This window comes from Trichogramma pretiosum, unplaced genomic scaffold (assembly GCF_000599845.2).
Source record: "Trichogramma pretiosum strain Unisexual culture from Peru unplaced genomic scaffold, Tpre_2.0 scaffold76, whole genome shotgun sequence".
NCBI classification, from domain to species: domain Eukaryota; kingdom Metazoa; phylum Arthropoda; class Insecta; order Hymenoptera; family Trichogrammatidae; genus Trichogramma; species Trichogramma pretiosum.
The window spans coordinates 95,571-122,921 of NW_019640848.1; the positions used below are offsets into that span (position 1 = coordinate 95,571).

At 42.1% G+C, this 27,351-nt stretch overlaps 1 protein-coding gene across 4 annotated transcripts; it reads right to left on the reverse strand.

Annotated features, from left to right (window-relative positions):
- Positions 1 to 148: 148 nt before the first annotated feature.
- Positions 149 to 26,365, reverse strand: LOC106655763 (protein enabled). Of its 4 annotated transcripts, XM_014376316.2 has the most exons (8): positions 10,996 to 11,541; positions 8,234 to 8,555; positions 6,686 to 6,870; positions 5,818 to 5,888; positions 5,452 to 5,740; positions 4,836 to 5,076; positions 3,834 to 4,284; positions 149 to 3,747 (listed from the first exon to the last, which is right to left on the reverse strand). In XM_014376316.2, exons 1-8 carry the CDS (start codon positions 11,220 to 11,222, stop codon positions 3,719 to 3,721), a joined length of 1,815 nt encoding a protein of 604 aa, XP_014231802.1. In that variant the 5' UTR covers positions 11,223 to 11,541; the 3' UTR covers positions 149 to 3,718. The 4 variants fall into 4 exon arrangements, with proteins under 4 accessions (XP_014231802.1, XP_014231801.1, XP_014231800.1 ...); XM_014376315.2 differs by lacking the exon at positions 10,996 to 11,541 and adding an exon at positions 24,902 to 26,365 and having other exon boundaries at positions 4,836 to 5,740; XM_014376314.2 differs by having other exon boundaries at positions 4,836 to 5,740; positions 5,818 to 5,879.
- Between the last annotated feature and the right edge of the window lie 986 nt (positions 26,366 to 27,351).

Genomic DNA, 27,351 nt, shown 5'->3' on the forward strand with positions numbered 1-27,351 from the left:
ACCCTCCAAAATCGATCACGGAGCATCAGCTCTCTTTGTCACTTTTTTCCCCTTTCGTTCGTTTCTCGGTTCTTACTTCCTATATCCTTTTTTGTTTCGAATCGGGTACTGAAATTATCGCAGAAATTACAATATGCCGTAATTGCTAATTGTTTGTGGGCATGGAATGAGGAGATTTTTTATAGCATAAACGAAAAGGCAACGCTTCAAACGTGGACGGAGAGGGACGAATTAGTGCAAGCTTACGTTTTTCGTTATGACTACGTTATTATGAGCTAAAAAGCATCGTTTAAATTCAAAATTTTGCACTTCACATACAATTTTACATTTTCCGGTCTTTATCGCTATACTATATAAATTTTTCGAAATAGTTTATTACACAAATTTTTATTCAAATCACAAGCAAAACATAAAAAGCACAATCAAGATTAATAAGATAATTTAAAATTAAATCCCTCACACGCATACATACACAATGGTCGTAAATATCATCAAATACGACAATAACACATAACTCACAGCAGTCCACGTCTGAGCGTTGGCGCGTAGATTTTTCAAGCTTCGTCAAACATAAAATTCACAAAAGAGTGCCAGTGCAAACAAAGTTTTAACAAAGTATAAGTTATGAACCTCATTGATAAATTTCGCAATGTTAATAATACGCCATCGCTTTTCTTTTTTTTCTTTAGGTCCTTCATAATCGTATTTTCTACTTAGTGTCTATGTTATAAACCTTACTTGTCTGTTATCATCATATACTGTATAAATGCAGCTATTTAATACTCAATTTTCTGGCGATCGATTGAATGAATTTTTTCCACTAATTCATATTTATCATATTCGTACAAATGTGTGAAAATTGTTTACACTTGTTATCTATTTTAATTTTAATCGAAAACTTGCTTTAACAGTTTACGCAGAGCTTATGAGTTACAACAAGTTTGACCAATCGTTCTTTCCACGGATTTTCCAGAACTAGTGTTCTGTCTCTCATGATTCTACAATTTATGTTCTTTTTATATTAAACATTGTTAATTACTTATTTAATTTGCCTTTATTTATTCATTTGTTAATTAACTTAGTTGCACGATTAAAAACTCGACGGTTGTCTTCGTAAATACCTCATTTACTAAATAGCATGTATACGAACAGCTTCTGATGTTAATCGTAAAAAATGGATCGAAAAACACGGAAAATTGTGGAAAAACTAAGCGATTGGCCAGTCGATTATGAATATACAGTGCGTTGGTTTGTATCAACTTGTAAATAGTAGAATCAAAAATAAATTATATCGTAGTGGAAGAGCCCATGTAGAATTATATTTACAAAAGGACATATTTGCGCGTGCATACACATATTTAAAACAAAAAAAATATTAATACTACCAGAAAGATCGATGTAAGTCAACACGCTACATTATAAGTTAGCTATGGCTAACATTTAAACATATGACAAAGAAAGGATATTTCTTTTTGAAAATGTACGATTAAAATGATTAAAAATTACAATTATTCAGTTACTAATACGTCTTTACTTAAATCAAATAATTATGTCAATAGATGTTATCGATCGATATTTTTCAACATAAAAGCACAAAAGCATCATATAGTGCCATGTTAAGTTTATGTAATTTATACAAATATATAAAAAGTATAAAAAGGCGAAGAAGTTTTTTATATCCAATATTTCCACATTCTCATTGTTGACTTTGAATTTTGCATTCTCCATTTTTCAGTAAAAGACATGCCTCCAGCTTTCTTTTATGGTCTCTCATTGACACTTTTTACTCCTTGATTTTTATTCATTATGATTAATAACTACATTTTATTTGTTAACTATGGATTCTTCTCAAAAATTGCTCGCAAAAATTTGTTCGTCATGTCTAGACTAGAAAAAATTCGTTCTCTCGATGATCCACTGCGATAAAAGTAGCTACTTTGAGAAAAAAATGCAGAGATGTTGAAAATGCTTTAATTAAAAAGTCCTCTAAGTCTGAATGATTCATTTTTAAAAAAGTTTAAATCTTATTAGGTCATCATAAACTACTGCAAAAGGCAGTGCAAAGTCGAGATAAACGATCAAGGACATCGACGACTTTAAAATTCTCCCAAATATTTTGCACAGTTTTTTCAATACTAATTAGTTGTTTGACTTAAAGATTAAATTGAATTGTAACTTACTTAGCCAATATTGATCCTTTCACAAAAAATATTTTTTTGTACATACGCTAACAGTACTTTTGTAACATCCAATCACATTTTTTTTTAATTTCAATTTTTTCTGACAAATTTACAAAAAAGTATGACAAAACGTACATACTTTACATAACCATAAACTACGTAAAATAACGTATTCACTCTTTTTCTTTCAAATAGTTAACTACAAATACATAGTTATCATAATAGAAAGAATTTTCAGATATGAAAGTGTAGTTTATCAGCTAAAAATAAGGAGCGGGTACAATGCATTAAACACTTAATCCCTAATTATTTCGGTCATCTTAAATTTATTCAATTAATTTGTCAATAATAAATTGAGATTACGTATAAGAGTCAGCAAAGTTTATAAAAGAAAATTTCCTCTTCATTATAAATTAAGTACGACAATTTTGTTTTGTTTTTGGTGCAAATTTGCTACTATAAAAGTATCAATTTTTCAGTAATGCTTTGAATTTTGACAGATAATAGTTAGAAAACTGTTCTCTTTCAAATAATGATCATGGTTCATGTCACTATTTGCATTGAATTTTTGACAGTAACAACATTAGGTCAAACTTGCTTGAACTATTAAGTCAAGCTTACATTACTTTCAATGTTTCTCTGATACGTATCTGATCACGAAATACAAATAAAAATATTCTAAAGTTACTGTTTAATCACTAACGAACGTCCTGTGCTATTAAAATATGTTTACAATTCTTCCATGTACAATTTTATGAACGGTCATTAAAATCGAATAGTGTGGAATAATTTCACACTTAATAATGTGAATACTTCATAAAAATTCTTCATAAATTCGACATCAAGGTAATTTTCAATTATCCTTGCTTTGAATGCAAGTTTTTCAACACTACGAGTTACAATTTAAAGGTTTTAATTCGGAACAAAAATGAGTACGACATAGGCATTGATATCAATTCAATTTGCTTTTGCCGTTGGCAGTATAAAAATTGTACCCTAATATCAAGGTAAGTAAATTTGCATTCTTTATGAGATTGTCTGATTGTATTGTGCGTGTTGCGCATCATCTTGGTTTTCAACAATTCAATCTATTCAAACTCAATTTTTGCTCTTTCAACTCGCAAGAGTTCAAGGAATTAAAAACTTTAGAAATTGTATAAATTTTGCTCGCTGTGAAATTAAATGCATTAAATCAAAATTTGAATTTAGAAAAATTTCAAGCACAGTTACATGAAATATTTATTCCAAACTGTTATAAACGTCTGACTAAATTTAAATGCAACGAGCCCGCGTCCGTCTTTCTGATGATTTCATATCTGTTTAGTATCAAGCTAGATTAACGTACACAAGGCTAGATATACATGGATATAACTACACTACTTTCGCGAGTATATAATAAAATCGTGCATATACACCTATATGTCTGTCGATGATTATCCGATTGAGCTATCTAGTCAAATCTCTCGGTCTTTTTCCTTTTTCATTGCCATTCATTGGCTAGATCACTTTTCTTATTTCCAACTGCATTTTGTATGAAATTATCTTCTATTTAATTCGATTTTAACAGCTAGAAAATACAAAAATATATGTGTTATAATCCGCATTAAAATTGTCTTCGTATTTTTCACCTCAAAAGTAAACATGAATACTCACCATCGACGATTTCTTGCTTAATTTTCATGAATTCCTTGCGAATGTCCTTCATGATTTCTGCTTTCCAAGATTCCAAATCCTGTGCAGTGAGGGCAGAGCCTTCGTTGACGCCGTTGACTTTCAAAAGTGTATCCTCGGATGCCGAGCCGAATCTCTTACGATGAGCTTTCGGCGATTCCGCACCATTGGTGAATTTGTTATTGCTAGCGCTGTTTGAGATCGTAGAATTATTCTTCTCCCATGACTTTTTGTCGGGCGAGCTTTCGGGTTCAGGCTCGGGCTGTTTTTTCTCCACAGCGGCTCGTCTGCGAGCCAGTGTTTTGGCCATCTCGACCATCATGGCCGAGGGCATGCTGTTGCCGTCGCCGCTTCCAACGCTTCCTCGACCCAAAGTACCGTAATTTCCGCTGCCACTACTGCTCGTACTCGATCCACTATTTTCCGACTGTCCCTATTATTCGAAATAAAAATGATATAAAAGTTAAAATCATATGGAATGACTCATGGTTAATAAATTGATTTGAATGCACGTAAGTTAAATTAAGTAATAACGTGTGTCACTGTCAGGTCTTGAGGAAAAAAACTAATTCAACTATGAACCAAACAAAATTATGCGTAAAGATGAGATGTTTATTGATTGCGCTAAGAAATCTCAAAGAAAATGAATGAATAAAGAGGTTTTATATGAGTGACGTGTTACCTGAAACCTTCCAAAGGGCAATCTGTAGGAGAGCTTTTACGAAAGTCGTGAAAATTTTACTGTATTTTTGCAATTAGTGTCTCTACGAGTTTCACGAATTTCCAAAATTAATGAACTTACACACAGAGCATGTTCAATCGACGAATGTTTGCATAATAGTCGTTAAAGAAGAGTTACTTAATGAAACCATACGAATTTGTGTAATTATTTTCTGAGATCTTGAGTTAGTCATCTTCATAAGTGTCTCCTGTACGTACTCGTCCAGGTGGTAACGTTTTTCAAACGGAATAAAGACAGCTTACCGATTTCTTTTTGAGCTTGGCCGCTTGGATGGCAGCGCACAAGGAGTTCATGTCAGGTCCCTGCGGGCCATCTTGACTGGGCGCTGGCGGAGGTGGCGGCGGTGGCGGAGCGCCCGCCGCGGGCATAGCCGGTGCCATTGGCGGCGGCGGCGGTGGCTGGGGCTGCTGTGGCGGTGGAGGTGGCTGTGGCTGCTGCGTCTGCTGCTGCTGCTGGGCCGATTGTTGCGGCTGAACCGGCACGCTAGGTACAACGGAATTATAAGCTAAGCAATCGTTCGGGTAGAGGGTCTGATTGACGCTATTGGCCGGCGTGCCGTACGGGTTGTGGAGTACGGGACTACCGGCGACCTGCTGCTGTTGCTGAACATAGGCTGCGGCTGCGGCGGCGGCCTGCGCCTGACCGTAAGGACTGCCGCCGGTGCCGTTAACGGGCAACGCTGCGTACTGGCTATTGAGCGAGGCTCGACTACCGTATTGACTACCCGCGCCGCTGTACGGGTACGGCTGCTGTTGCTGCTGTACCGCCGCTGGCTGAACGCCCACTACCCCCGACTGCTGGCCGCCAGTAGTCCCGTAAATACCGCCAACCCCCGAGCTCGTCTGTTGCTGGGCGTACTGTTGCAGCCCGTAGTTGATCATGTTGGGCGGGCAAGGTGGTGCGACCGGTGGTGCCGGAGTCTGTGCCTGCTGCGCTTGCTGCTGCTGCTGTTGTTGTTGCGGAGCCGGTGGCATCGTCTGTTGCTGCTGCGGCTGCTGCTGCTGCTGTTGCACTCCTCCGGGGGGCGTTGGTCCTGGTGGTGCCGAAGATGTCCGATGGTGACCAGTTTGAGCCGCCTGCTGCTGTTGTTGTTGGAGATTTATCGCGTTTGGCGGGCAACTCGGAGAAATTGCGTTGAGACCGTTGACTGTAAAATGATTGTCTAATTAGTACCACGTCTATCCGCATGGCTATATGTTTATTGTACGATTCATTTCTACCAACCTTGATTCTGTTGAGACATTCTGCGCTCCTGTAGTATCGCCACGTCCTCTCTTGTCATGGTGCTGAAATTACTTTAATGAGCGATCTCGAATCAAAAATTATTTTCTAACGCTGTGAATACTTTTTCATCTTATCTGGAGCTCGTAAAAAAGGGTGAAAAACAAATTTTCCACGAGATCGTTCGACGCGTTGAGGTCTAATTGTTCATGAAGTTGGGGCTAAATGTTATGCACGAATGGCAAAAGTATTCACAACGGACAAATATCATTAACTATTGCTCTCAGAATTTCGTCCGGTAGGAGTCTCATTCTCATTCCTCCATATTCCTCGTCGTTCCTTATGCGAGCGATAAAATTAAACGATTGAAAAAGCCGCAAAACATTTTCCTCGTATATACAACGTTCAAAGTTTCGCCTCGCTCGTCACGACAATTGTCGCGTGCCGCGATCGCGTATCGCAATAAATTCGATCGTCAATAACAATGATCATAACGTCGACAAAGCCGGTGGTATTTGCGCTCTCGTCGTCGATAGATGAGTTCGTAGAGTACGACGCGCTGAAAAAGGCACGGCTCCGCTGCAGAAGGCCACGCGAGGCACGCATAGCTTGGCTTTTTACGCATTCTATACCAGAGCCGTCGTCGCCGCATCAGAAACAAATTGTCATAGTCGTCGACTCTCCCCTTCACTTCCGATAGCAAACGTGACGTTTAAACGCTTCTTTTTATATAGAGATGGATGTATATATATGCTCTCTGCGTTAAACTTTATATCGTCGACTCTCTCGAGTGAATATTATATAGCCGAGATGAGAACGCGCGTGAAACTACACAAGCAAGTCGCGTGCATAATACCACGTTGCCGCTTACCGATATCCCATGTCTTCTTCGTACTGTCCATTTGGCTGCTGTTGCTGCACCATCTGCTGCTGCTGCTGCTGCTGTTGTGGAGCTTGATACTGCATCTGCTGTTGTTGCTGCTGCTGCTGCTGTTGCTGCTGCGGCGTGATTTGTGGTAGCATACTAGGTGGTAATCTCGTACCGTTGGCCAATACCTGTTATAATTGATATGTACACGATGTATAATAAACGAAGAGTTGGCTGTATTTTTTTAAGCGTATGTACACGAATCGATTATAAGTCGGAAAATATATATATTCATGCTCTGATAGTCGCTCGCATGATCATATTGTATTACGATCGGTATTGTGCGTGCAGGTGTGTGTGTGTGTGTGAGCATGTATGCGCTATAGTTCAGCAATCCAATACTCATCGCACCTAGATACGTGCAGGCGGAATTGATGACGCGAAATTAGGCGTGCGTGTGGTTATACGCATGCTTACACGCATACACTCGCACACACGAGCGCATCTTGGAATCGAGGCGCAAAAGAACAAAACATTTTTTAGAGCGTTAAGACGCTCATTTGCAAACGATCGCATAATACGCACGAGGTCTAGGCGTATCGGCATTTAAAAAAGAGGATACACGCGCTCGCGGCCGAGCGAGCGGCTTTCTTCGAGTCAGTCATCCGAAATTGGAATGAAGCCAAAAAAAGAAATGCGAAACAGAAAAAACGGCTTTATTTTATATGCCAACAAGTGAATTATAAAGGCCCGGGGATAATTATAGAAAAGATCGATACGCCACGACCTGCTGGCTGCTCCTAATATATACACGCACACATAGATGCTTGCAGAGTCAAATAAAAAGCCGCCAATCATTTATTTCGGCCTTTTTTCGGACTGCGTTACGGACAGTGGTATTTTTAAAAATTTATGATTAAGCAATAATTTAGGCAGCAAGATTTTACTGCTTTCGCTAAAATTCTAGATTGATGTAACATATAGATAGAAGTTGCATTAGCAAAGAAGGGTCAAACTTGAACTTTGCAGGTGAAGGTTTTCTAATTAACCGGATGAAATTTTGATACATTTTTAATAAGCAGTTTAAAAATTATAGATGCAAAGGGCAAGTTAGACTTTTAATAGTTGGTCCGAGCCCTGATATTCACGTGTTTTTTACAAAATTTGATGAACGAACACATTTTTTAAAATAGAAAATGAGATCATGTTTTTCGAATTAAAACAAGTCCAAACGTAGAAAACACAATACTATAAAAATTAGGTCTCGTAACTATTCTGTATTATGAACTTGTATAAATTGTCTAAAAAGAAAACAGAGCCAGTTTGAGTTTATTTTTATTGCAGACTACGATCGGAAGCACTCAAGACTTATAAGGACCGAAAAATGATCACTCAAATTCATTATCTTTGATTGCTATCCTATACTCGAAAGGTTTATTTACTTTTTAACGAGTTGAATTTTATTTTCGACAATTACGTGCTACTGCTTGCTTTGTTGTCACGGCCCAAAATCTTAACAAAGAATTGAAGTTGAAATAAAGCAAGACTTACATCGAGAGCTTGTAGCATGGCTTTGGCGAATGCATCGGCATCGTCCTTGCTCGAAAAGTTCAGACCGTAGATCTGCTTATTGTCGCGCCACTGGTGAAAGGTGACGGTGGCTTGATTGTACTTGAGGCCGCGCAGTATCGCGCAGTTCATCACAATCTCGTGGTCCTGCAGTTTGCGGCCGACCACGCGAAACGTATTGTTGACCTGGTGATGATAGAGCTGCACCTTGGACAGGCCCGACGACGAGCCGGACGGCACCCATCGTTTGTTGGCGTCGTCGTAGACCATCACCGAGGCCCGAGCCGACGATATGCTTACTTCGCTGTAAATTGAAAAAAATCAAATTAATTGACTTTTGCAATGGGTTTCTATAAGGCGTTTGTTTACTTTGTAAATGAAAAGTTATTCGAGATGATAAAAGATTATTATATGTGTGCACGGTGAAGGGATACGAAGGACGCCAGAATCATACACGCGTGTGGATAAGAGGCGACGCGGTGATGTTGGTACATCGCTACACGATTTCACTTTTCATAATTATATTATCGATTGATTTACTCTCTCGTGCTCGGTGAAATAATCGATTTGTGTATTATGTACAGGTAGCATACACATCGGAAGTTAAACTGTGCAAACCCATCCCATATAAAGGAGGATATTATGTTTCCTCCCATCGGAATTGAGTTTCTCGCTTGTGTATCTGTTATTAAATAACCTTTTTTATTTACTTTAAATACGTATTTAAACACTATTGAGACATTATCGTAGTGAGGATGAATAATTCACGATGGCTGGGTTCAAGAAAGAGAGTTGAGGCGAGAAAAAGTAACGCGCGGAGTGTTATAATACCGTTTAATCGACGAAACGAAAGCGAAATATAATGAAACGTTGTCGCCATTGTATAGGTATATCATATATAGCTGCGCAGCAGTAGTGTCTATTATGCCATTAAAGGTGCTCTTTTTTTACGCTCATACTTGTGCCGGCACTAACGACGCCTGAGCATCTCGTTATTATGTGCAGCTTGTCGCGTTTGGATCGCGGCAGTTGCATTTGTATGTGTTCCTACACGCATACCGATCGCATATATGCGAAATATAATAATGAAAAACTGCTGATGAACTAGCTTTTTCGTTAGCCTTGGCACTTTTTACTTATACACGCGTAATTAGATATCAACAAAATCCATTTGATATTGCTCGATACGCCCAGACGCGAACGTCGTATATTATATTTTATTGTACGTGGTGTGGCATCAACACGCGTCTTTGTAAACGCGGAAAGCTCGTAAAAATTGAGAAAAAAAAATTAAAAGACGAGGAACGGAATGAGCGCAGTTGCATTTTATGTGTATCAACAATTACTCATAGACCATTTACCAGGCCTATTCATCGCGCGAGGCGACACGATTGTTTATCCATAAGGCTGAGAGCGCGCAATATGCAGCAGCAGCAGCAGCGGTTGTAGTCATAAAGAAACTCCTTATGATCCGGTTGGCAATTGCGTGTCTCGTGCGATGATTTCAATTCTTCGATAAGAGAGGCGAAGAGTAAGAGAGAGAGAGAGAGAGAGAAAAATGACAGCGAGGAGATTTGAATACGAGTCGTCCTTGCGCACGGTATGAGCTACCGAAAGACGACTATATTATATCGATGGCTCGATGATCCTTGACTATCTACAAAAGATAATTAGGCCGCGCAAGGTTCTATACTCGAATCGCATGCGATTTTATATCGGTCGTACTCGTAAATTGTAAATACAACACGATAAAGCCGTGTACTTGTAATTTCCCAAAATTATCCTGGACTTTCACCGCGTGTATACGTATTATACATTTACATACGTATACAAAGGCGAAAAAAACAAGAGGTAAGTATACATCAGCGGAGCACGAGCTTTCTATGTAAACTAATATCGCTTTAGAAAAATTCTCGAACAAATACACGGCTCGTCCAGCAAGTGCTTTTTTCATCTTTTATTCTTCTGATTTTTTTGTACTGCGTACAGACGTACATAGAGCTTATTGCAACATCCTGAGCCGTCTCTCATTGAAATCACGTGCTCGCTATACCAATATGTGCTATTCGTCGAAGTGGTATTAGTCGAGGCGCGGAGCTCGCGAGCTGTACACAGTATACGTACAAGACGTTACATTGAACACATACATAAGCCATCGAGAGATCTGTAATCAACATTGGAGCAGACGATCTAATTTACGCCGCTGTAATGGTAGTCGGAATATAAAAATCGCTCTCAGCGCTGTCGATGAGAGCCGATCAATCGGCACGCTGTTGTCGATCGGCTGAAAAATATTATTTTCCAGTGCGCGGCGTACATAAAGTGTTTATCTCGCGTATAGCAGTATACTTATGCGCTCCGATTCCGACTCCGAAACGAGTATAGAAAAAAATGAAAAAAAATTTCGCACGCGCCCAACTCGCTCGCTCTCACGGCCACTACTATACTACTACTACGGTATACTGCATATAGTTGTACTATATATGCGCTATATGTCCCAGCTTCCGCGAAAGTCCGCCTGCACATTATGGACTGTATATATAGTTTAATGCTGTACGCTTGGTATACATGAATTCTGCGTATACACATAGCACGTAAAAGGATATAATACGAAGTCGCGGCGCTCGCGTTATATTTTCCGAACGCGATGGAAAGGATCGCACACGCGAGGATACCCAGATATTATACGTTGCGGAGTGCAGGCGGAAAATGCAAAACCACATTGAGAAAGTAGCTTTATATACCGAGTCAGAACGAAGCCATAATCCAGCTTGAGGCTCTCCGGCAGCTTTGTCGATGGAAAGGTCAGACGATTGGGATTGTCGTAAATGTTGCCGTTGTAGTCCTCGGTCGTGCTGATCGACAGACTCTTGGTCACGGAATCGCGATGCCGCGACGCTCGCTTTTTGTTGTTGTTCGATCTTCTCATATTGTACAGGGAGGAAAAGTCAAACGCACAAAATCCAGTCATGTTGGCCAATTTATTGATTCACAGATACGCATAAACAAAATAACGTACACACACTCGGCACGTTTCTGTTACGATACACTTAATCTCTAAGCACATGCAGTTGACTCGACGGGGACACGGCGTAAACACACTTGCGCGCACACACTGCGATACGCGTGTATATATTAGCACGCTTAAATATTATATATCACAAACACACGAGGCACGACGCCGGCACAAGACGATCACACATGTACATATATTTATATATTGTATAAACTATACATACAAAAGCGAGTAGCTGCTGTGGCTGCTACTGCTACTGACTGACTGACTGCGCTCCTAATAGTGAACGTGTTTATAAGAATAGAGCCTCTGAGCGCGCGCGCGAGCGAGCCTATGTCAGTGCCTCGGTGAGTGTGTGTGTGTATCTGTATATATTTCCGCGCGCTGGTGTGTGCGCCGCGCGCGAGGCAGCGAGAAAAGCCCCGAGAGCCGTATAGTGGCAGCAGCACGCAGTATACACCGAGCCGCGCTGCATTTATAATACAGTTAACATTTGCTCCTATATGTGTGTATACACACAACGGCAGCGTCAAACAGGATGAAAATGGGATGTGGCTCTCGTGTGATATTTCTCTCTCTCTTTCTCGTTCCCTTCCTTTCCATATATCCTACATACATGCACGAGCGAATGTCTGCTGCGCGCGCGTGTGTTTGTGTGCGCACGTTCTGCACTCTCGTAACGTTCGCTTTTTTTGTTGTTTCGTTATATACGAAGCCTAGACTGCAGTTATCTATCGCGAGCGAGCGAGCGAGCGCGATACGTTTCAGCGACTTCCGGCCTGTGCTCGCGAGGCGCGCGTTCGCCAACGATGCGACGACTCGCTGCACTGCATCGGGCACAGGCTCGAAGAGCTTTTAAAAAACTTGCCGCTGCTATACGCGTGGGCTCTTTAAACAAGCGAATACGTACACACGCGCGCACAGGGAGAGGCAATTTTTCACAGGAGATGAGATCCTTTTTTCTCCTCGTTACTTCACCTTATTTCGCACGCACGGCTTTCAAATGAGGTAACTAACTATATGCACGCGTAAAAGTGCAGGATATTTAATTCGGAGCCCGCGCGCGCGCTGTTACGAGGCTTATCAACGTCGAGTTGTGCAGCTTAATTTGGCTTTTATAAAATTAAATCGTGGGTAAGCCACGAAGGAATTGGCAAATTAATGCACGGGGGCACGCGCTCGTATTTTGACAGCGCCTTGATCGATGAGAATAACGCACGTCGGACGCACGCTAAATTGGCGACGCGAAAACGAGAAATAATAAAATATACAGAAGCGGTCCATAAGAAGCTTGTCACTCTCCTCGTGTTATTGTTTTGCTGCGCGAAGAGTATATACGTATCTATATCTCGCCTTGCTATTACTATCTAGTCGTATATGCCGGAAAGGAAATGATCAACGAGCACAGTTATAATTGAGTACGCATATATGTAAACAAGATCTTTAACTCAAAATTTTGACGATCTTGTAATTATGGGTCTCGTTGACAGGTAACGATCGAGAATAACGATGTCAGACATACGAAGCGGTTTCGACTGCTGTAAATCGATCATTAGATTGAAATAGACGAGTTGTGCGTTTGATTCGATAACAATCGTCTTGGTCCCAATTGTTCGGATATATACGATTACAACGAATGACCTGCATCGAATCTGAACATTTTCTGTAGCCTACTTTCTAAACTGACCTTTGACGCTTTTTCTAGTTTGCACGGCGCTCGCAAGTATAATATGTGGAGGTGATAACCGGAAACATGCACGATTTGGAACAAACTTGTCTAGTTCGAGAAGGGGTGGAGTTTCTAGCCGTGAACTCGTCTCGCGCGCACATCGAAGGAAATACGAAACCTATTAGCGCAGATTATCTATCGAAATGCGCGTGTCACAATATAAATAGGTGCATTGGCCATTGTTGTCCGAGAAGCCAAACAGATGGGTTTTATGCTTTGTAAACACATTTACCCAGTTTTAATCGAAATCGGTCATCGATCCCCGCAGCAACCTCTATATATTCGTAACAGACAGACGCACGAACATACACACACATACACACACCTGCGCGTGGGATGACGACGCAAAAAATTTTATTTTCTTGCTATCTGTCTCTCTACCTCTCTCTATCTCTCTCTTTTCTGCTCTCGAAAAAATGAGGGAAGCGATCTCATTCAGTCAGAAGTTAAAAGCCGAGGAAATTCAAGATAGTTGCTCGCTCGCTCGCTCGCGTTGCAAAATGCATTCTGGCGGCGATCAACCTAGTTTCCTGCAGGCTCGATCCAAGCCGCGCCACATTGTGCAGAGATCGCGTCTAACATATAGTACATATATAGGCTCGCCAAACGCTCACTTCTCTCCGCTTTTACTGCACAGCTATACGTATAATGTATAATTCGATTCGAGCCGAGGCTGATACAGTTGCAAGTATATAATATATGTACGGTATATATAGGTACACCGCACAAAAGTGCGCGGGGCCAAAGTGTGGGTGCACATCTTTCCTCTCTGTGTCTTACCGCACGCGCGCGCGGAGCAAACGCAGAGAGAGAGAGAGAGAGAGAGAGAGAGAGAGAGGAAAAAAAAAGTCGATAAAGGAGCCGAGCTATACGCTACAAGCAGCTATGCGCCTATTTGTACAGTATGCGCAAATGCGCTGAATAGAAGATGTCATGCTTTTTGCGCGTTGCAACCTAAAGTATTTTTTTTTCCTTCCTCTTTTATAAGGGAGAGAAGATAGCTTCGAGTCTAGCTCTGGCTACTTTGCAGCGCGCGCTGTGTTTCACCATGATGAGTTTGAGGTATTCCAAGTAAGCCAGCGCAGCAGCTTTTTCCTCTTATTTCTCTTTCTCTTGTTCTTCCCTTTCTCTAACTTGGATGAGGAGAAAGACTCTTTCTGTCTCTATCTCTTTTGTCTAATTGGAAGGCTCAATTATTACAACATCTTTCCTTCCTGAGTGCATTTCTTCTCGCGCGCCCATTTTTCTCAACTCGTTAATTATGAAAATCAATATTTTAATTGATACAATTTCCGCACGTAATTCAACTCATCGATTTTTTATTTATGTTTTAAAATAGATATAAATAATGAATCGAATCAATGAATTTCGCTGCACACGATTGCGGGTCAGATTTTGTATTTGCAGTAGACGATTCTTTTGTGTACTTTGATATCGAATGTTTTGAGCAGTACGATGACCTGTACTCTTATTCAAACGCACGTGACAAAGAAAATCAGTCAGTAAGGCGCTAATTTGTGATTTAAATCACAAGCCCGAACGACTCCATGTACGTTCTTCGTGGAGCGCATAAAGTTGAAAAAAAGTTTTCCCCTTGCCGCGATAATAGCATATCTTTTGTCGAAAAGCCTCGTTCCTTCTCATTGTCTTGGGTCTTTTATAAGAGCTGCAGTGGAACGTCAAACGTCGCGAGTATGAGAACATTTACACGTGCTCGAGATGCGGGAGACAAGATCCAAAGCGACGTCGCATTTCCTGGTGCGTCTGCTTGCACATGCATACACACACACACACACACATATATAAGAGACGCAGACGTTTGAGACTAAACCTATAATTTTTTCTACATTATGAAGGCATTGTTTGCATAATAAATCATCTATATAGACGCATAAATGGCGGCATTGCGGGAAGAGGGGGCGAGAGAGGATCATGAGCGACAATCAGCCAAAGCATGAGAGGCAGTAACAGCGCAGCGGCAAGATTGAGATCTGTTTTCACAAGCTTGCGTAAACTAGTTTATTTTATAATGCAGCCGTCGTTACATATATATTGTCTCATCAACGTGCATCACTTGTGCTTTTTGTCCGTATATGTGCTTGTATACGTGTGCGCCGCGCGTTTGTCACTTTCTGTCTCACGATCGTTACATCGTATACGCATTTACAGGAGTTAACTTTTTTTTTCATGGCTGAAAACTCAACTGTACAGTGATGTCGTTACGAGAGCTGCCAACAACGAGCCTGGATAATTCATATCGCGTGAAATTGAAATTTACCCCGCCACTGTTGCGGCTGCTGAATATATAGAGTCCTGTTATGACAAATTCAATTGCATTTTTTTAGGTCTCTTAACAGCTGATTTATATAAAACGAATACAGGCAAGCATACATGTACTGTACGCATCTCATATTAAATCGCACGGTTTAACACGGGCACGCACACGCACCGAGTCCATACTTCTCTATTGCGTAATTAGGTCTAATGCGAAGAAAATAGATATATATAGAGAGAATTAGAGAGAAAAAGAGAGAGAGAGATGGCCTGCAGCAGCGCTCAAAGAGTACATCTACACGAGAGTGCAACAGCCGTTACGCTCGTGCGAATCGGCCGTCGACACCTCTTCGTCTCAGAGCGTATATGTATTTTATAAACATATAAAGTTGTAAGACCGCAGCAGCATCAGCAAGAGGCTCTTGTAAGTTGAAACTTGGCCCCTCGCGCTCAGTGCGAGAAGGCACATATATACAGAACAGTTGAGCAGCAGCAACAGTAGACACGTACTTGCATAATATAATAATTATAATAAAACAGACCCGCCCACGCCCACACGTATAGCCGCCTGTGTTTAGCTTATACCTGCACTTCTGCTGTTTTATCGCTGTGTGCAGCTTATTTTATGCTCTGAAAATGAAACGGAGTGAAAGAGATGCGATTTATCTGTCGAGCACTGTACATTACATAGACTCTCGCGAGTGATCTATTAGTTAATTGTTTTTTTTTGGTGTTATAAAAAAAAAATTAACGCGAGAGTCTTTCTCTGGACGAGTAGCGCATGCATACACACATAAAATATTCTCTTTGAAGGAGCAAGAGAGAGAGAGAAGAACAAACTACGAAGTTGATTAATAGAACGGGGAAGTTAATGAGTGGAGACGAGCAACGTCGTTATAATTTGATGATCGCGAATACGCAGCCATAAAACGATGCCTAGAGAAGGATGCGCGCGCGAGCGTGTGTGTTTGCAGTTTTTGCCACGCGTTGTTTAAAAGTACCACCATACTCTCTTTTGCTTCATTAAAAAAAAAAACTTCACGGAAGACTACCTGTACTCGATGTATATTAAACAGAATCCACCGATGCATCGATCCTGCATCCTTTTTTTCTGCTCACGATTCCGAGAAGAAAATTAATAAAGTTTAATAATGCAGGCTCGCGCGAAAGTTTAATAGAGGCTCATTCGTGCTTGGATAGTTTCATTACATCGCGCGCACATATGACACAAAGACGGACAAATGAAACTGTCGCGAAATTGCGCTGATACGTGTGCTCGTATGTACACACAGTAGCTAACTCTCACATATATATAAGCTCGTGAAATGGCCTGCGGAGTCGGTTATAATCAAGAAAGGCATTTACCCTACTTAGTGTCTCTAGTAGCGCGCATTTAAAATCTCCACATTTTCTGGGATATTACATAGATTAGATGTTTGAATGTACATCACGCAACGTGTACCTATGTATATGCATGCATGCAAGCGCGCTCATTGCATTATTACGCGACTCGGAAATTCTTGATAAAGTGTCAAGCAAACGAATTGATTATAGCTTATCGCAAAGGTCTGGACATATGAATTAGGATAATTCTTTGTTATTTTTCAATTATACGCTTTCAACTGGTAGGCGTTCGTGTCGCATGCATCAGAAGATACTCCCAAAGAAGCATAGAGAGAAAAAAGAACAGCAAAACGAGGCAAACGATCAATTTATATGTATTATATGTAATGCCTAAGTACACCCAAGCGACAAACATTGTTATCTCAAATTGCAGATTAGATATACTAATATACACTCGCTCGTACTATAAATTGCAAAAAAAATGTCAATTGAAACGTCGCGCGAGATCGCTAAGTGCAGTGCCGCGACGGCAATAAATCACTGGCCCGTTTACATACATTAAGTTGCTGTTTACCATTGAAAGTTTGTAAATACATCGTGTGAGAATCCGCAAATCGTTGAGTTTTCGATGCTGTTGCAGTTTAGTGACCGGAACTTTTGACGACGAATATAATAACTTTCTTCCTTTGCTGCGTGATGTGTTCACCGCGCGGAGCTCGACTACTTTCGGCCGAGCTTCTATGAAATTTACTCAAATTAAAAGTTTCTACGAGATGTAAGTGGGCCTTTGAAAACTTTTACTGCTGAGAATTAGCAAAAAAGGGTATATATGCATACACATCGTATTCACTTTGTCGTTCCTATTTTTCACGATGTTCATAAAAAGAAAAAGGAGGTAGCCGCATAGCCAGCCCCGTAATGAAGAAACGAAAAAATTCATAGTGCCGCGGTGACTTTTCTAAGAACGGCGATAAAAACCTCTATAGCGACTTTTCTACCAAATGTCTATACTTAAATACGAAACAAGAGCAATAGTAGCTTTAGCAGTGTAGAGCGTGACCTACGGAATGAAAAAAAAGCCGCAAACAAAGAAATAAATAATATATATCTACACCCTTCTCCGCGCCATAAAGACCTACATACGAAAAATCAAAGTACGTGCAAGAAAAGACGGACGGTTGCACAGGCATATTCGAAACTTAATAGCAAACAGCGGTAGCAACGGCGGCAACATCAACACAAATAAAAGCTGAAAATTTTCACTCTTTATATAGGTACCACCGAGCATCAACATAGGCAGCTTGTTTCACCTATAAAGCCGCGGATATAGATATACACGGCATTTGTACATAATATTCGTTTCGACTTTGTGGCCGGGGCTTATAGGCTGGCGAGTCGATGAACTTTCGCAACGCCCGCCGCGCGCGCGGAGAGACCGAAACTGCACACGCTCACTTTGCTCTCGTTGTGTGCATTTACAAGCGCCGCTGCGCTCTTGATATTTTTATATACAATACGTATATAAGTGTTTGCCGCCCGACCCCTTCAACAGTATTATGTACAAATGTGTACGTACTATTATACAATCGGCGTTTCGTATGATATAATGTATACGTATAAGGCCAGGGTAGGTCAGCACTGATATCGATAACAATAACATTTTATGTTGCACACGCGCCTGCAACGAAAAATGTGCTCTAGCTCTCTCGGTGTTTTGAGAAACGAGAAAACGTTTTTAGAGTCAACTGTTGCGAATATGACGCGGTGCCGGCAGCGGCGACAGCGACAGCAGCAACGGTGCATGTCCTTGGGGTGTGGCTTGCTTTTTTTTTTCTTATTTGAGTCACCCGATCCATCTCCCGGTGAAACGGGGCTCTGACGCAGGTATACGCATATCGCGTACGTGTGCGTCTATGTGTACAGTGAAGAACATATGGGCAGCGCGTGCAGTTAATTAAATATATTTTTTTTCCCTAAAGTTAGATATATAGGAGGCTCAAGTTGCTTTCTACCCTAATATAGACTGCAAGCGTGCGTATAGTTTTTGGGCACAACATCGGGCCCTCGTGCCTATATCTCCCTCTCTCTCTCTCTCTCATTGTTTCTCCTTGCTGCCTTTGGATCTTAAGCAGAATCGAATTTTGCTGCCTTGTATTTTAGACTTGCTTTCGAATAAACCGTAGCCGCCTCATAGACTAGCATGCGAGAACGAGCTATACCTTTTATAAATTCGTTTTCACGTGATTGTACGGAGAAATTTTTTTTTATTAAAACTAATGTTAAAAAAGAACGATATTTTGAAAGCGTGTCGAAGCAACGCGTCGATTTTGAAAATACTTTCGGTCGTGTTTGTATTATATGCAGTAGAGTGCATTATCGGCAGCAAGCGTAGGCATGCTGCACACGCGCCATCAAGGTAAACGAACTCGCTCGAATAAGGAGATTATATATTTTGGACGGAAAATTAATGCAAGTGCATATTACGAAGGTTTTGTCGCCAAAAATCAAGAGAGACCGATGCAAATCAATCAGGAAATCCTGGGCGCGAGCTATGTAACGATCGGTAAATCATTATGCGATTTCCGTCTTTTGCACGACACACACACCGGATCCTTCATAAATATTGTGTGTCTCCCTCTCGCTCTTTCTCTCGTTCTTGCAAAAAGCTTATCCGTATTATTGCGATACATTTGTACGCGTATAATCGTAGACGAGAGAACCGGTTTACTTTTGCTCGTTCATTAACTCTTATATACAGCTAACAACACAATGTTTAGATTTATACGTAAAAAAAAAAAGAAATTATGAATATTCATACGTTTAATATTGGCCGTGCTTGCGAATATTGGCTAAACTCTGGAACGATCGCGTCGTCCGCAACGATCCCCGGCACATTCTATACTCGTTAAATCCATACACCGACCCCGACCCTGATGTCGGCTAATATTTCGCCTTTATACCGGTGCCGGTGTATATTGCGACGACGATGCATGTTGTTGTTTCTTGTATATATAATAAAATACTGTTTTTTTTTTGTTCAAGGATCGCGTGCACCGGAGTCGCTGTAGGCATACGCACTGACTCTCGCTCGATAATTAATTAAACGGTGTGTTGCACGAATATAATTGGGTGCTGCACGGTACGCGCGAAGCAACATTTTTAGGCGTCACGCGTTTATTTACTCGTCGAGCGAGCAATAATCTTTATCGGTTTTTTCGAACTTTTTTTTTTGCTAAATCCACACTACGCATAATCTCTGGTTTCAACGTGCGTCCGTACAGTATGATGCACGCGTATGTGTAACGAAGAAAACGAGTCCGCAGATGATTCTTTTGTTTTTACTCGCGGTTATACGAGTGAGTCACATTTTGCGCAAATAGCAACGATTGATTTTTCAAAGTCTTTATCGTTCGTGTCAACTATAGAATAATATCAAGGTGAATATAAAAAAAAAAAATTTTTGCTTCTTCGATCTCGGGGCTCGACGAAACGAATATTTCGAAACTATAATAACACGTAGTTATCGGTTTTTATATCGCAGATAAGAAATCGTTATTAATTCATGGCACATGGACTCGTACGACGCGTAGGTGGAAGTGCCACTTGAATTTTTTTACTCCAAGTGCGGATCATTTCGTTTCTCGCTAATTAAATAAACATGAAATATAAATTGGCCTCTGCTCTCTCTCTCTTTCTCTCTCGCTCTATTGGCGCATTGCACAATAGTCCGGCGTATGCATAAATCACCGCTTATAGTGGCAGAAATTTCTGGTGTCTACACACGACTGAATCGCGTCCGCGCACGGCTACATGAGCGGCCGTGATTGCATGCAATTTTTTAATGGATCGCTCGCTCGCAAAAGTGACTTTTTCAAGTGCTTATTATACAATCTCTCGTCGATGTATATCGATGTGTTATTTCATTATATACACAACTGTGTATTATAAACTTGTATAAATCAGTTGTCAATGTAGAAATCGCTTGTCAAAACACTTTTTTCACAAACTATTCAAACGAGGCCCATCAATGATTTTATCTTTTTTTTTGTATAAATCTAGTTTGGCAATTATAAGAACTGTATAATCTTATTATCTTTCAAATTTTAACTTGTCAAAAACGAATCTGTAAAAGAAAATTAACATTACGTAGCAACATCGTTGTTTCGTTCACGTGTATCATGTGCATTGATTTTATTTCAACGTGCCGTATATATGTGCCATTACGGCTGAAAACCAAAAGTACAAACGATCGAAAAGAGAGGCCAAGAGAAACTGGAACGAATTAATAATCCTTGCAGAGTCGAGACTAGTTGTGTACTATATACATGCATTGTGTGCCGCGTGGGTCATAATTCGAACTAGAAAAATAAAATCAGGTCGTCGGTTAATCGCGCACCGTATGCGCGACCTTTTAAATATAGAAGCAATAAAATGGGGGGGCCTCGACGAAGAGCGATTTGTATTGTTTATTTACCTCGGGGCTCGAATTCGTGCCGGGTCTTTAGCCGCCCACGCGTAAAACATGAGAAATCGTAAGCAATGTTTTTCCAACCAAAAATACACTACCACCTCTTCAGGCGCAGAAAAGAAAATTACCGCATTTGGTACGTAGTGGATTATTTTTTTCCTTTTTTCTCTCTATTTTTCCTTACCAAGAGTTACGAATGACATATATTATAGGAGTGAAAATCTTAGACGCATTTAAAACACACTGTAATAAGTAAAAGAATGCGTCGTGCTGGTTTTTACCGATGAAAAATTATGACATTGTTCTTGGTAAAAAGTTGCGCGAATAATGAAAAAATTTCCCGATGAGAAGGCATCTCTTTCTCGACGATGAAATACTCTGACGACTGACGCATAGGATTTTTATCTTGTTTTTGACACGCGTCTGCCTGCCGCCTGCTGCCGTTGCAAGAGTCGGTGTCAAACTGAAAGCTCGAGTCTTGTCGAGCGCATACCTCACAACTGATGACAGAGAAATGTCGTCGGCGTCGTAGATGCGCACTCGTCAAACTTGTTGTATCCTAAACTTTTTGATATTGGAAGTAAAGATGAGCCGAGTCTCGAGAAACTGCCTCGTTTCCCTGAACACACAAGTAGATATTTGTGTATACACCAACTAGCTTATCAAAGATCAATCAAGCGCAAAACGATGGCAGATAACGGATGATCGAACGAGCGATATGACAAGTAGCAGATCTTCTTTTCTTTTATCATCCTCTTCTAAGCATTATTAACATAACAATGAGCGATCGTTATCTTAATATATCACAAAGCGTTCCAGTGCTGTATTATGTTATAGTAGGCGCTCGCAGCATCACGCGGCGTTCTTACGACAGAGACTCGACTTTGAGAATATGCTTCTGATTCACGAAGGAAAAAAAAGTATACACACGCGTCTTCCATAACGAGGGTTTCTCCAATAGGTACACATTTATATCCCTCGGTAATGCATTTGAAAATACCTACTATATAAGCCGTTGCGTGTGAGTGTGTATGCGTGTATACACAAGAGCAGCGCCACGCGAGCGTTCTCTCGCTCTCTCACTTGCAATCCTAAAATAATCCCAACTTTAACAAAAGCCGCAGGGCAAAGCACTCTCCAAAAACATTCGTCTTCGTCTTTCTTGTTATTTTTTTACTTCTCTCTCTTTCTCACTCTCCAAGCAAGCGAGAGCTTTAAGAAGAGAAAAAAAAATTACAAGTACGCGAGCAGGCGCGAGAGTATATAAGCGCATCATATACGTGTGTATATGTGCGAGCTGCAACGATGACTCCGACCAAGAATAACGCAGCGGTGGTGACGGCGTCAGCGGTGTGCAGCTCGAGGTCCTTCGCGACTTGTGAATTCGTCATTATTATACCGAACGCACGCTCACACTTGGTGTGTGTGTTTGAGTTATATATATAAAACATTGAAGAGGCGCTCGCGCGAAAGGAGAAAAAGACGAACGATTCGATGATGGAGACTGAAAAACGGTACACATTGACGTATACGGAGCAGCTCCCCTTGCCATCGATCGTTTTGTTTTTCTGCAACACGACCGACGAAATCCAATACCATATGTAATTTCGTCGTTTCACGTAAAAACTGTCCTGAAAAATCTATACGGCAGCGATCGGAGAGAGGAAAAAAGAAAAGGGGAGAAGAGAAGAGCATCGGTATAGTAGGTAGGTTTATATTATACATCAGCGAGGCTGCACACGAAAGCGGAAGTCGGTGCCGGCCACTTGACAGAGAGTCAAAGTACATATATATGCCATTTATATAAGTACGCCTGCGTACGCGTACCAATGCGTTTAGAGCTGCACAGCAATCAAAGTAGTCTCTATAGACGTCGTATAAGGCGCATCGCAGGCATTTTTTTAAATCGTAGTTTTATGAATCGAAAGCCACAACCACCTTGCCCTTTTTCGAAATTCACGTATGATAAACAAAAATAATTGACGATGCCGAAGAACAAGAAGCCTCGATTACAGATAATTTTTCGTCCATCGAAAATCCAACGGCGAGTGTCGAGGAAAAATTTACTGTATCAGTAGGTCTTTTCACGAGGAAAAAAAGAATCTTTTTATAGGTTTAGGGCGGTGGATCGAGCGCGCATAATACATGTATTCGAAGTACAAGACATGACACATATATATGTAGAGGCTAACCAAGGCGGACCTCATACATAAAAGAAAGGCGAAAAAGAAAGAAGGGAACAATGGGATTCGTACTCCGTGCTCTCTGGTACAAACACACATACACGTATACACGAATGTATAGGAATATACGTACGGAGAGCGGAGCCGCAGCCGGGGCAGAGAGCGCTGGGCAACACAAACACATTTACAGAAGAGAGAGAGAGCGATACATACACGCGCCCGGAGTTTGATGTATATTACGGGGGCGAAAGAGCAAGCGAGAGTCGAGAAAGTGTGTATGGAGGAAAGAAGGACGGGAGAAGAGAGCACACGGCCGCGCGGACTGCCGAACGGCTCCGTGCAACGAAAGAAAACGAATGCCTTCTCTCTTTTTCAGCCGCTCGCTCGCTCGCGAGAGAGAGAGAAAGAGAGAAGAAAGAGATAATGTATATTGAGCGCAGTGCGTTTACGTGTAAATTTCGATGAATACGTCACTCTCCTTTTACTCCTTTTTTCTTCGCTATCTCTCGTATTCTCTCAGTTTTCGTATCCTTTGGCTCGGTAGGTATTCATTAACCTTCGCCCAGAAAGGGAGAGAGAGAGAGAGAAGGATGCGTATGTGCACAATGAATATAAGGTACGAATGAAACGTCGTCGATGTCGCGCGCGCGCGGCGTGGCGCGTGCTGCGTTCGTTGCACGCCTCCAAGCCTCGCCGACCATTATCTATCCATCCATCCGCGTGCACGTAGACTCGCACACACGCGCGGCGCACAGACTTTCGTTTATAGTCGTAGGTGTGTACCCAGCCCGCCGTCTGTTATTCTCTTCTCGGCAATAGCTGTCGCGCGTATTTAGGTTAGGAGATTTGTGCGAGCGACGACTCGATACGAGGTTTCTCCGAACGAGTCGCGCGCGTGCATTTTTCATGCCTACGCAACCCTACGTGTCACACGATTCAACGGGGGGTAGAAAACTTTGCTTCGTTATTACATGTAGCACGTATATACGTGCGTGTATGTACGGCCAAGTGTAAACGCCAAACAACGAAAGAGAGAAAGAGAGAGAGAAGGAGAAAGACAGAGAGAGAGAGAGAGCGAAACTGCTCCGGATCGATCCTATGGAGCAGCCGCGCGCACGCACTCTCCGATTCTGCTCCATGTCATCTACCTCCGTCCGCCTCTTTCTCGTGAGCCTCACTCACTCTGATACGCCTCCCATATAAACATGCATACACGCATTTTGCACACATTTATACGTGCACATGCACGAGCACTTTGTTTATTTACCCACACAGCGAAAGACCCATTACGATATACGGGGTATTAAATCGACGCGTCACAGTCGGACGGCAGCAGGCAGCAGATGCGGGGCCTGACAACGAGATCTGTGAATGCCGGCTGCCGTTGCCGCTTCCGATGCGTGAATAGCTAACGGCGTTAAAAGACAAAGTTTTCACGGAGGATCGTCGGCGTTGGTGTGCCGCGACCGGTGTCGTCCGTGCAGCGCACAGAACATGGGTGTGCGTATAAGCAGCCATCGTGTGTCTGTGTGCATCAGGGCACAGACGGAGGTGGAAATGGGTGTGTGATTGAGCGAAAGGTATACATAGGTATAGCGCACGTTTAATAGGTGTTGAATGTGCAGTAGGTACTCACGTCATGTTGGCGGCTAAGGATAGCGAGTGCTATGCTCTCAGGCACTTATCGACGCCGCTCTTCTTGCCGAGTTTTTTGCTCCTTTTGTGCTGCTGATGCTCGTCGTTGCTGCTGCTGCTGCTGTTGTTGCCACTGGCGCTTGCAGAAACAAAGCCGTCGCCGATCCCATTAAGATCCGGGCAGGACTTGCGATGATCGGACATCAACCGTGAATGTTGAGGCTGGCACTGTATATGTGTTAGTATATGTATTACGATATACAAAGGGTCACTCTGCTTTGGTACAAATGTACTCTCGCTGTATGACTCTCTCTCTCTCTCGCTCAGCTGCTGCTGCTCCTTCCTTTGGCAGCCTTCGAGATAGGTGTATGCCCGAGACTCCGAGACACGCGCGCGCGCGTGTATGTGTTTATATGCTTCGAGACTGATATCTCTGTGTGTATGCGTGTATGTATGTGTGTGTGTGTGTACACTCGCGCACTCTCACTATCGTATTATTGTATACCGTGGCAGTGTTGCTCGGCACCGCCGCCGTTTAAATCCTTTATATCGTGCACTCGACACGGTGGAAAAAACTGCACACTCGCGCGGAACTCGGACGACTATATACTCGTTCGTGGAAAGCACGCGACCAACACTGACGACGCACCGACGAGCTCCTCCGCTCCTCGATCATACACACATATATTCTGCGTACGCGCGCGGAGTCGACTGCTGCCGTTGCTGCGGCGAGAGACAACTTATGTGTTGTACGGCGATCGACGACGACGACGACGACGACGACGAGCAGCAGCAGGAGGAGGAGGCAGCAACGCAGGCAACGCAACAGTAGTCCAAGTCGTAACACACATCTGCCCCCTTAGAATTTCTCGGAGACGTCGCCGCGCGGCCGATGTATTGCCTGCTGCTAGCTGCGTATGTGTATATAAGAGTGTGTTTTGTACACTTATACACAGCAGCAGCGCCGCACAGAGAGCACTGCACAAGCCGAAGCGAGGGTGTATATTACTGCTGCTGCTGCTGCGGCAGCCTATACGTGCCTTTTTGTCGAGTACAAATGCACTCGCGATATACAAATGCCGACACTATGACTGTTAGCCTTCAGCCGTATCGGCGCTCTGGGCAGCTATTCGAATCCTCGAACTCGCACTTTCGGTTGCAGATTACGCGTCGCGATGATGCAGGATCGCAAAAGGAGCAAAATTTTCTCGTTGTCAGTACAGGAGCCACTGCATACGACGTAACGATATAAAGTAGTAGCCGAGCGAGCGAGAGAAAGGCGTGTGTGTGTTGCGATGCACCAAGCACGGCAAAGTGCGCCCCTGCGCTGCCAATTTATGAATATACGTACTCGTTGTATACGTATATGTATACAAAGTTCAATGCACAAATCGAGCTATCGCCGCCGCGCGAACGAGCGAACGAGCCGAGTTATTATATATCTGCCGTTCGTAGTAGTAGCGTGCAACGGACTGACTAAGCTGCTCCTGGTGTGTGCCGGGTGTGCACAGTCTCGCGCAATGTATATACATGTATTGTATGTATATACACGTAAATTGCGGCAACACAGCCGGAGTCGAGCTGCCTAGAGCTGTTGCCGCCACCACCACCACCTCCGCCTTATACACACACTGTCTGCACCCAGCATATAATATAGCATATATATAATTCGCACGTGTGTTAGTACACCGTATTCAGTGTGTATACATATATATATGCGTGCGTATACGAGGCGGAACCTACACGACGCTGTTTCGCCTGCAATGTGTCTGTTTGTATGCGAGAGAGTGAATCGGATCGAGTCGCGAGCGGGCCGAGGCTGCGCTTTCTACCATCGGGCGACATCTAACCGCCAATGCCGCAAGTGGAGTGACCGACGAGCGAAGACCATTATTCCGCGAACTCAAGGAGCTAAAGCTCCGAGACGCCTTCTGAATTCTTTGAGCTGCAGTTTTATTTGACGCTATTAAAAAAAAAAGCTGATGAAATGTAAGTTTTACCGTGTCCTACATATTTGACTCATACCGTTGATCAATGAATTCGTGTGATTATTTACATTTCACGATGTAAGCAGGTGGGAGCGGCGAAGCAATGCGGCAAACAAATCTCGACGTCTTTTGTTTACATATTTGTTGCATGTAAGTATAAGCATTTCGTTAACAAAGCAATCGAGAATTCTCGTTTGATATCTACCTACAAATGCGTTGAAAAGAAATCGATCATTTATAAATAATTTCCTGGAAACTTGTTCGATATTTTTAACATCGATGTCCTATTAATAAGGAGGCGCATATGCCCAATAAAAGTAGCAAATACTCGATACAAATCATTATTAAAATCGCACGGCAGAGGTAAAAATATTCGTTTTTTAATCTCTAATATCGTTATTGAGCTTCGTAACGAGTTTCCGATTATTTTTGAGATGAGATTGGGGTGACTAAAATAAACTGT

Excerpts from the sequence above, each read along its gene's own strand:
- LOC106655763 (XM_014376313.2), bottom strand. The coding sequence starts at position 11,222 with ATGACTGGATTTTGTGCGTTTGACTTTTCCTCCCTGTACAATATGAGA. Across the intron at positions 6,871-8,233 it reads CCATGCTACAAGCTCTCGAT|GTATTGGCCAACGGTACGAG; the intron begins GTAAGTCTTGCT and ends CAATTATAACAG. Across the intron at positions 5,741-5,817 it reads AATGTCTCAACAGAATCAAG|TCAACGGTCTCAACGCAATT; the intron begins GTTGGTAGAAAT and ends ATCATTTTACAG.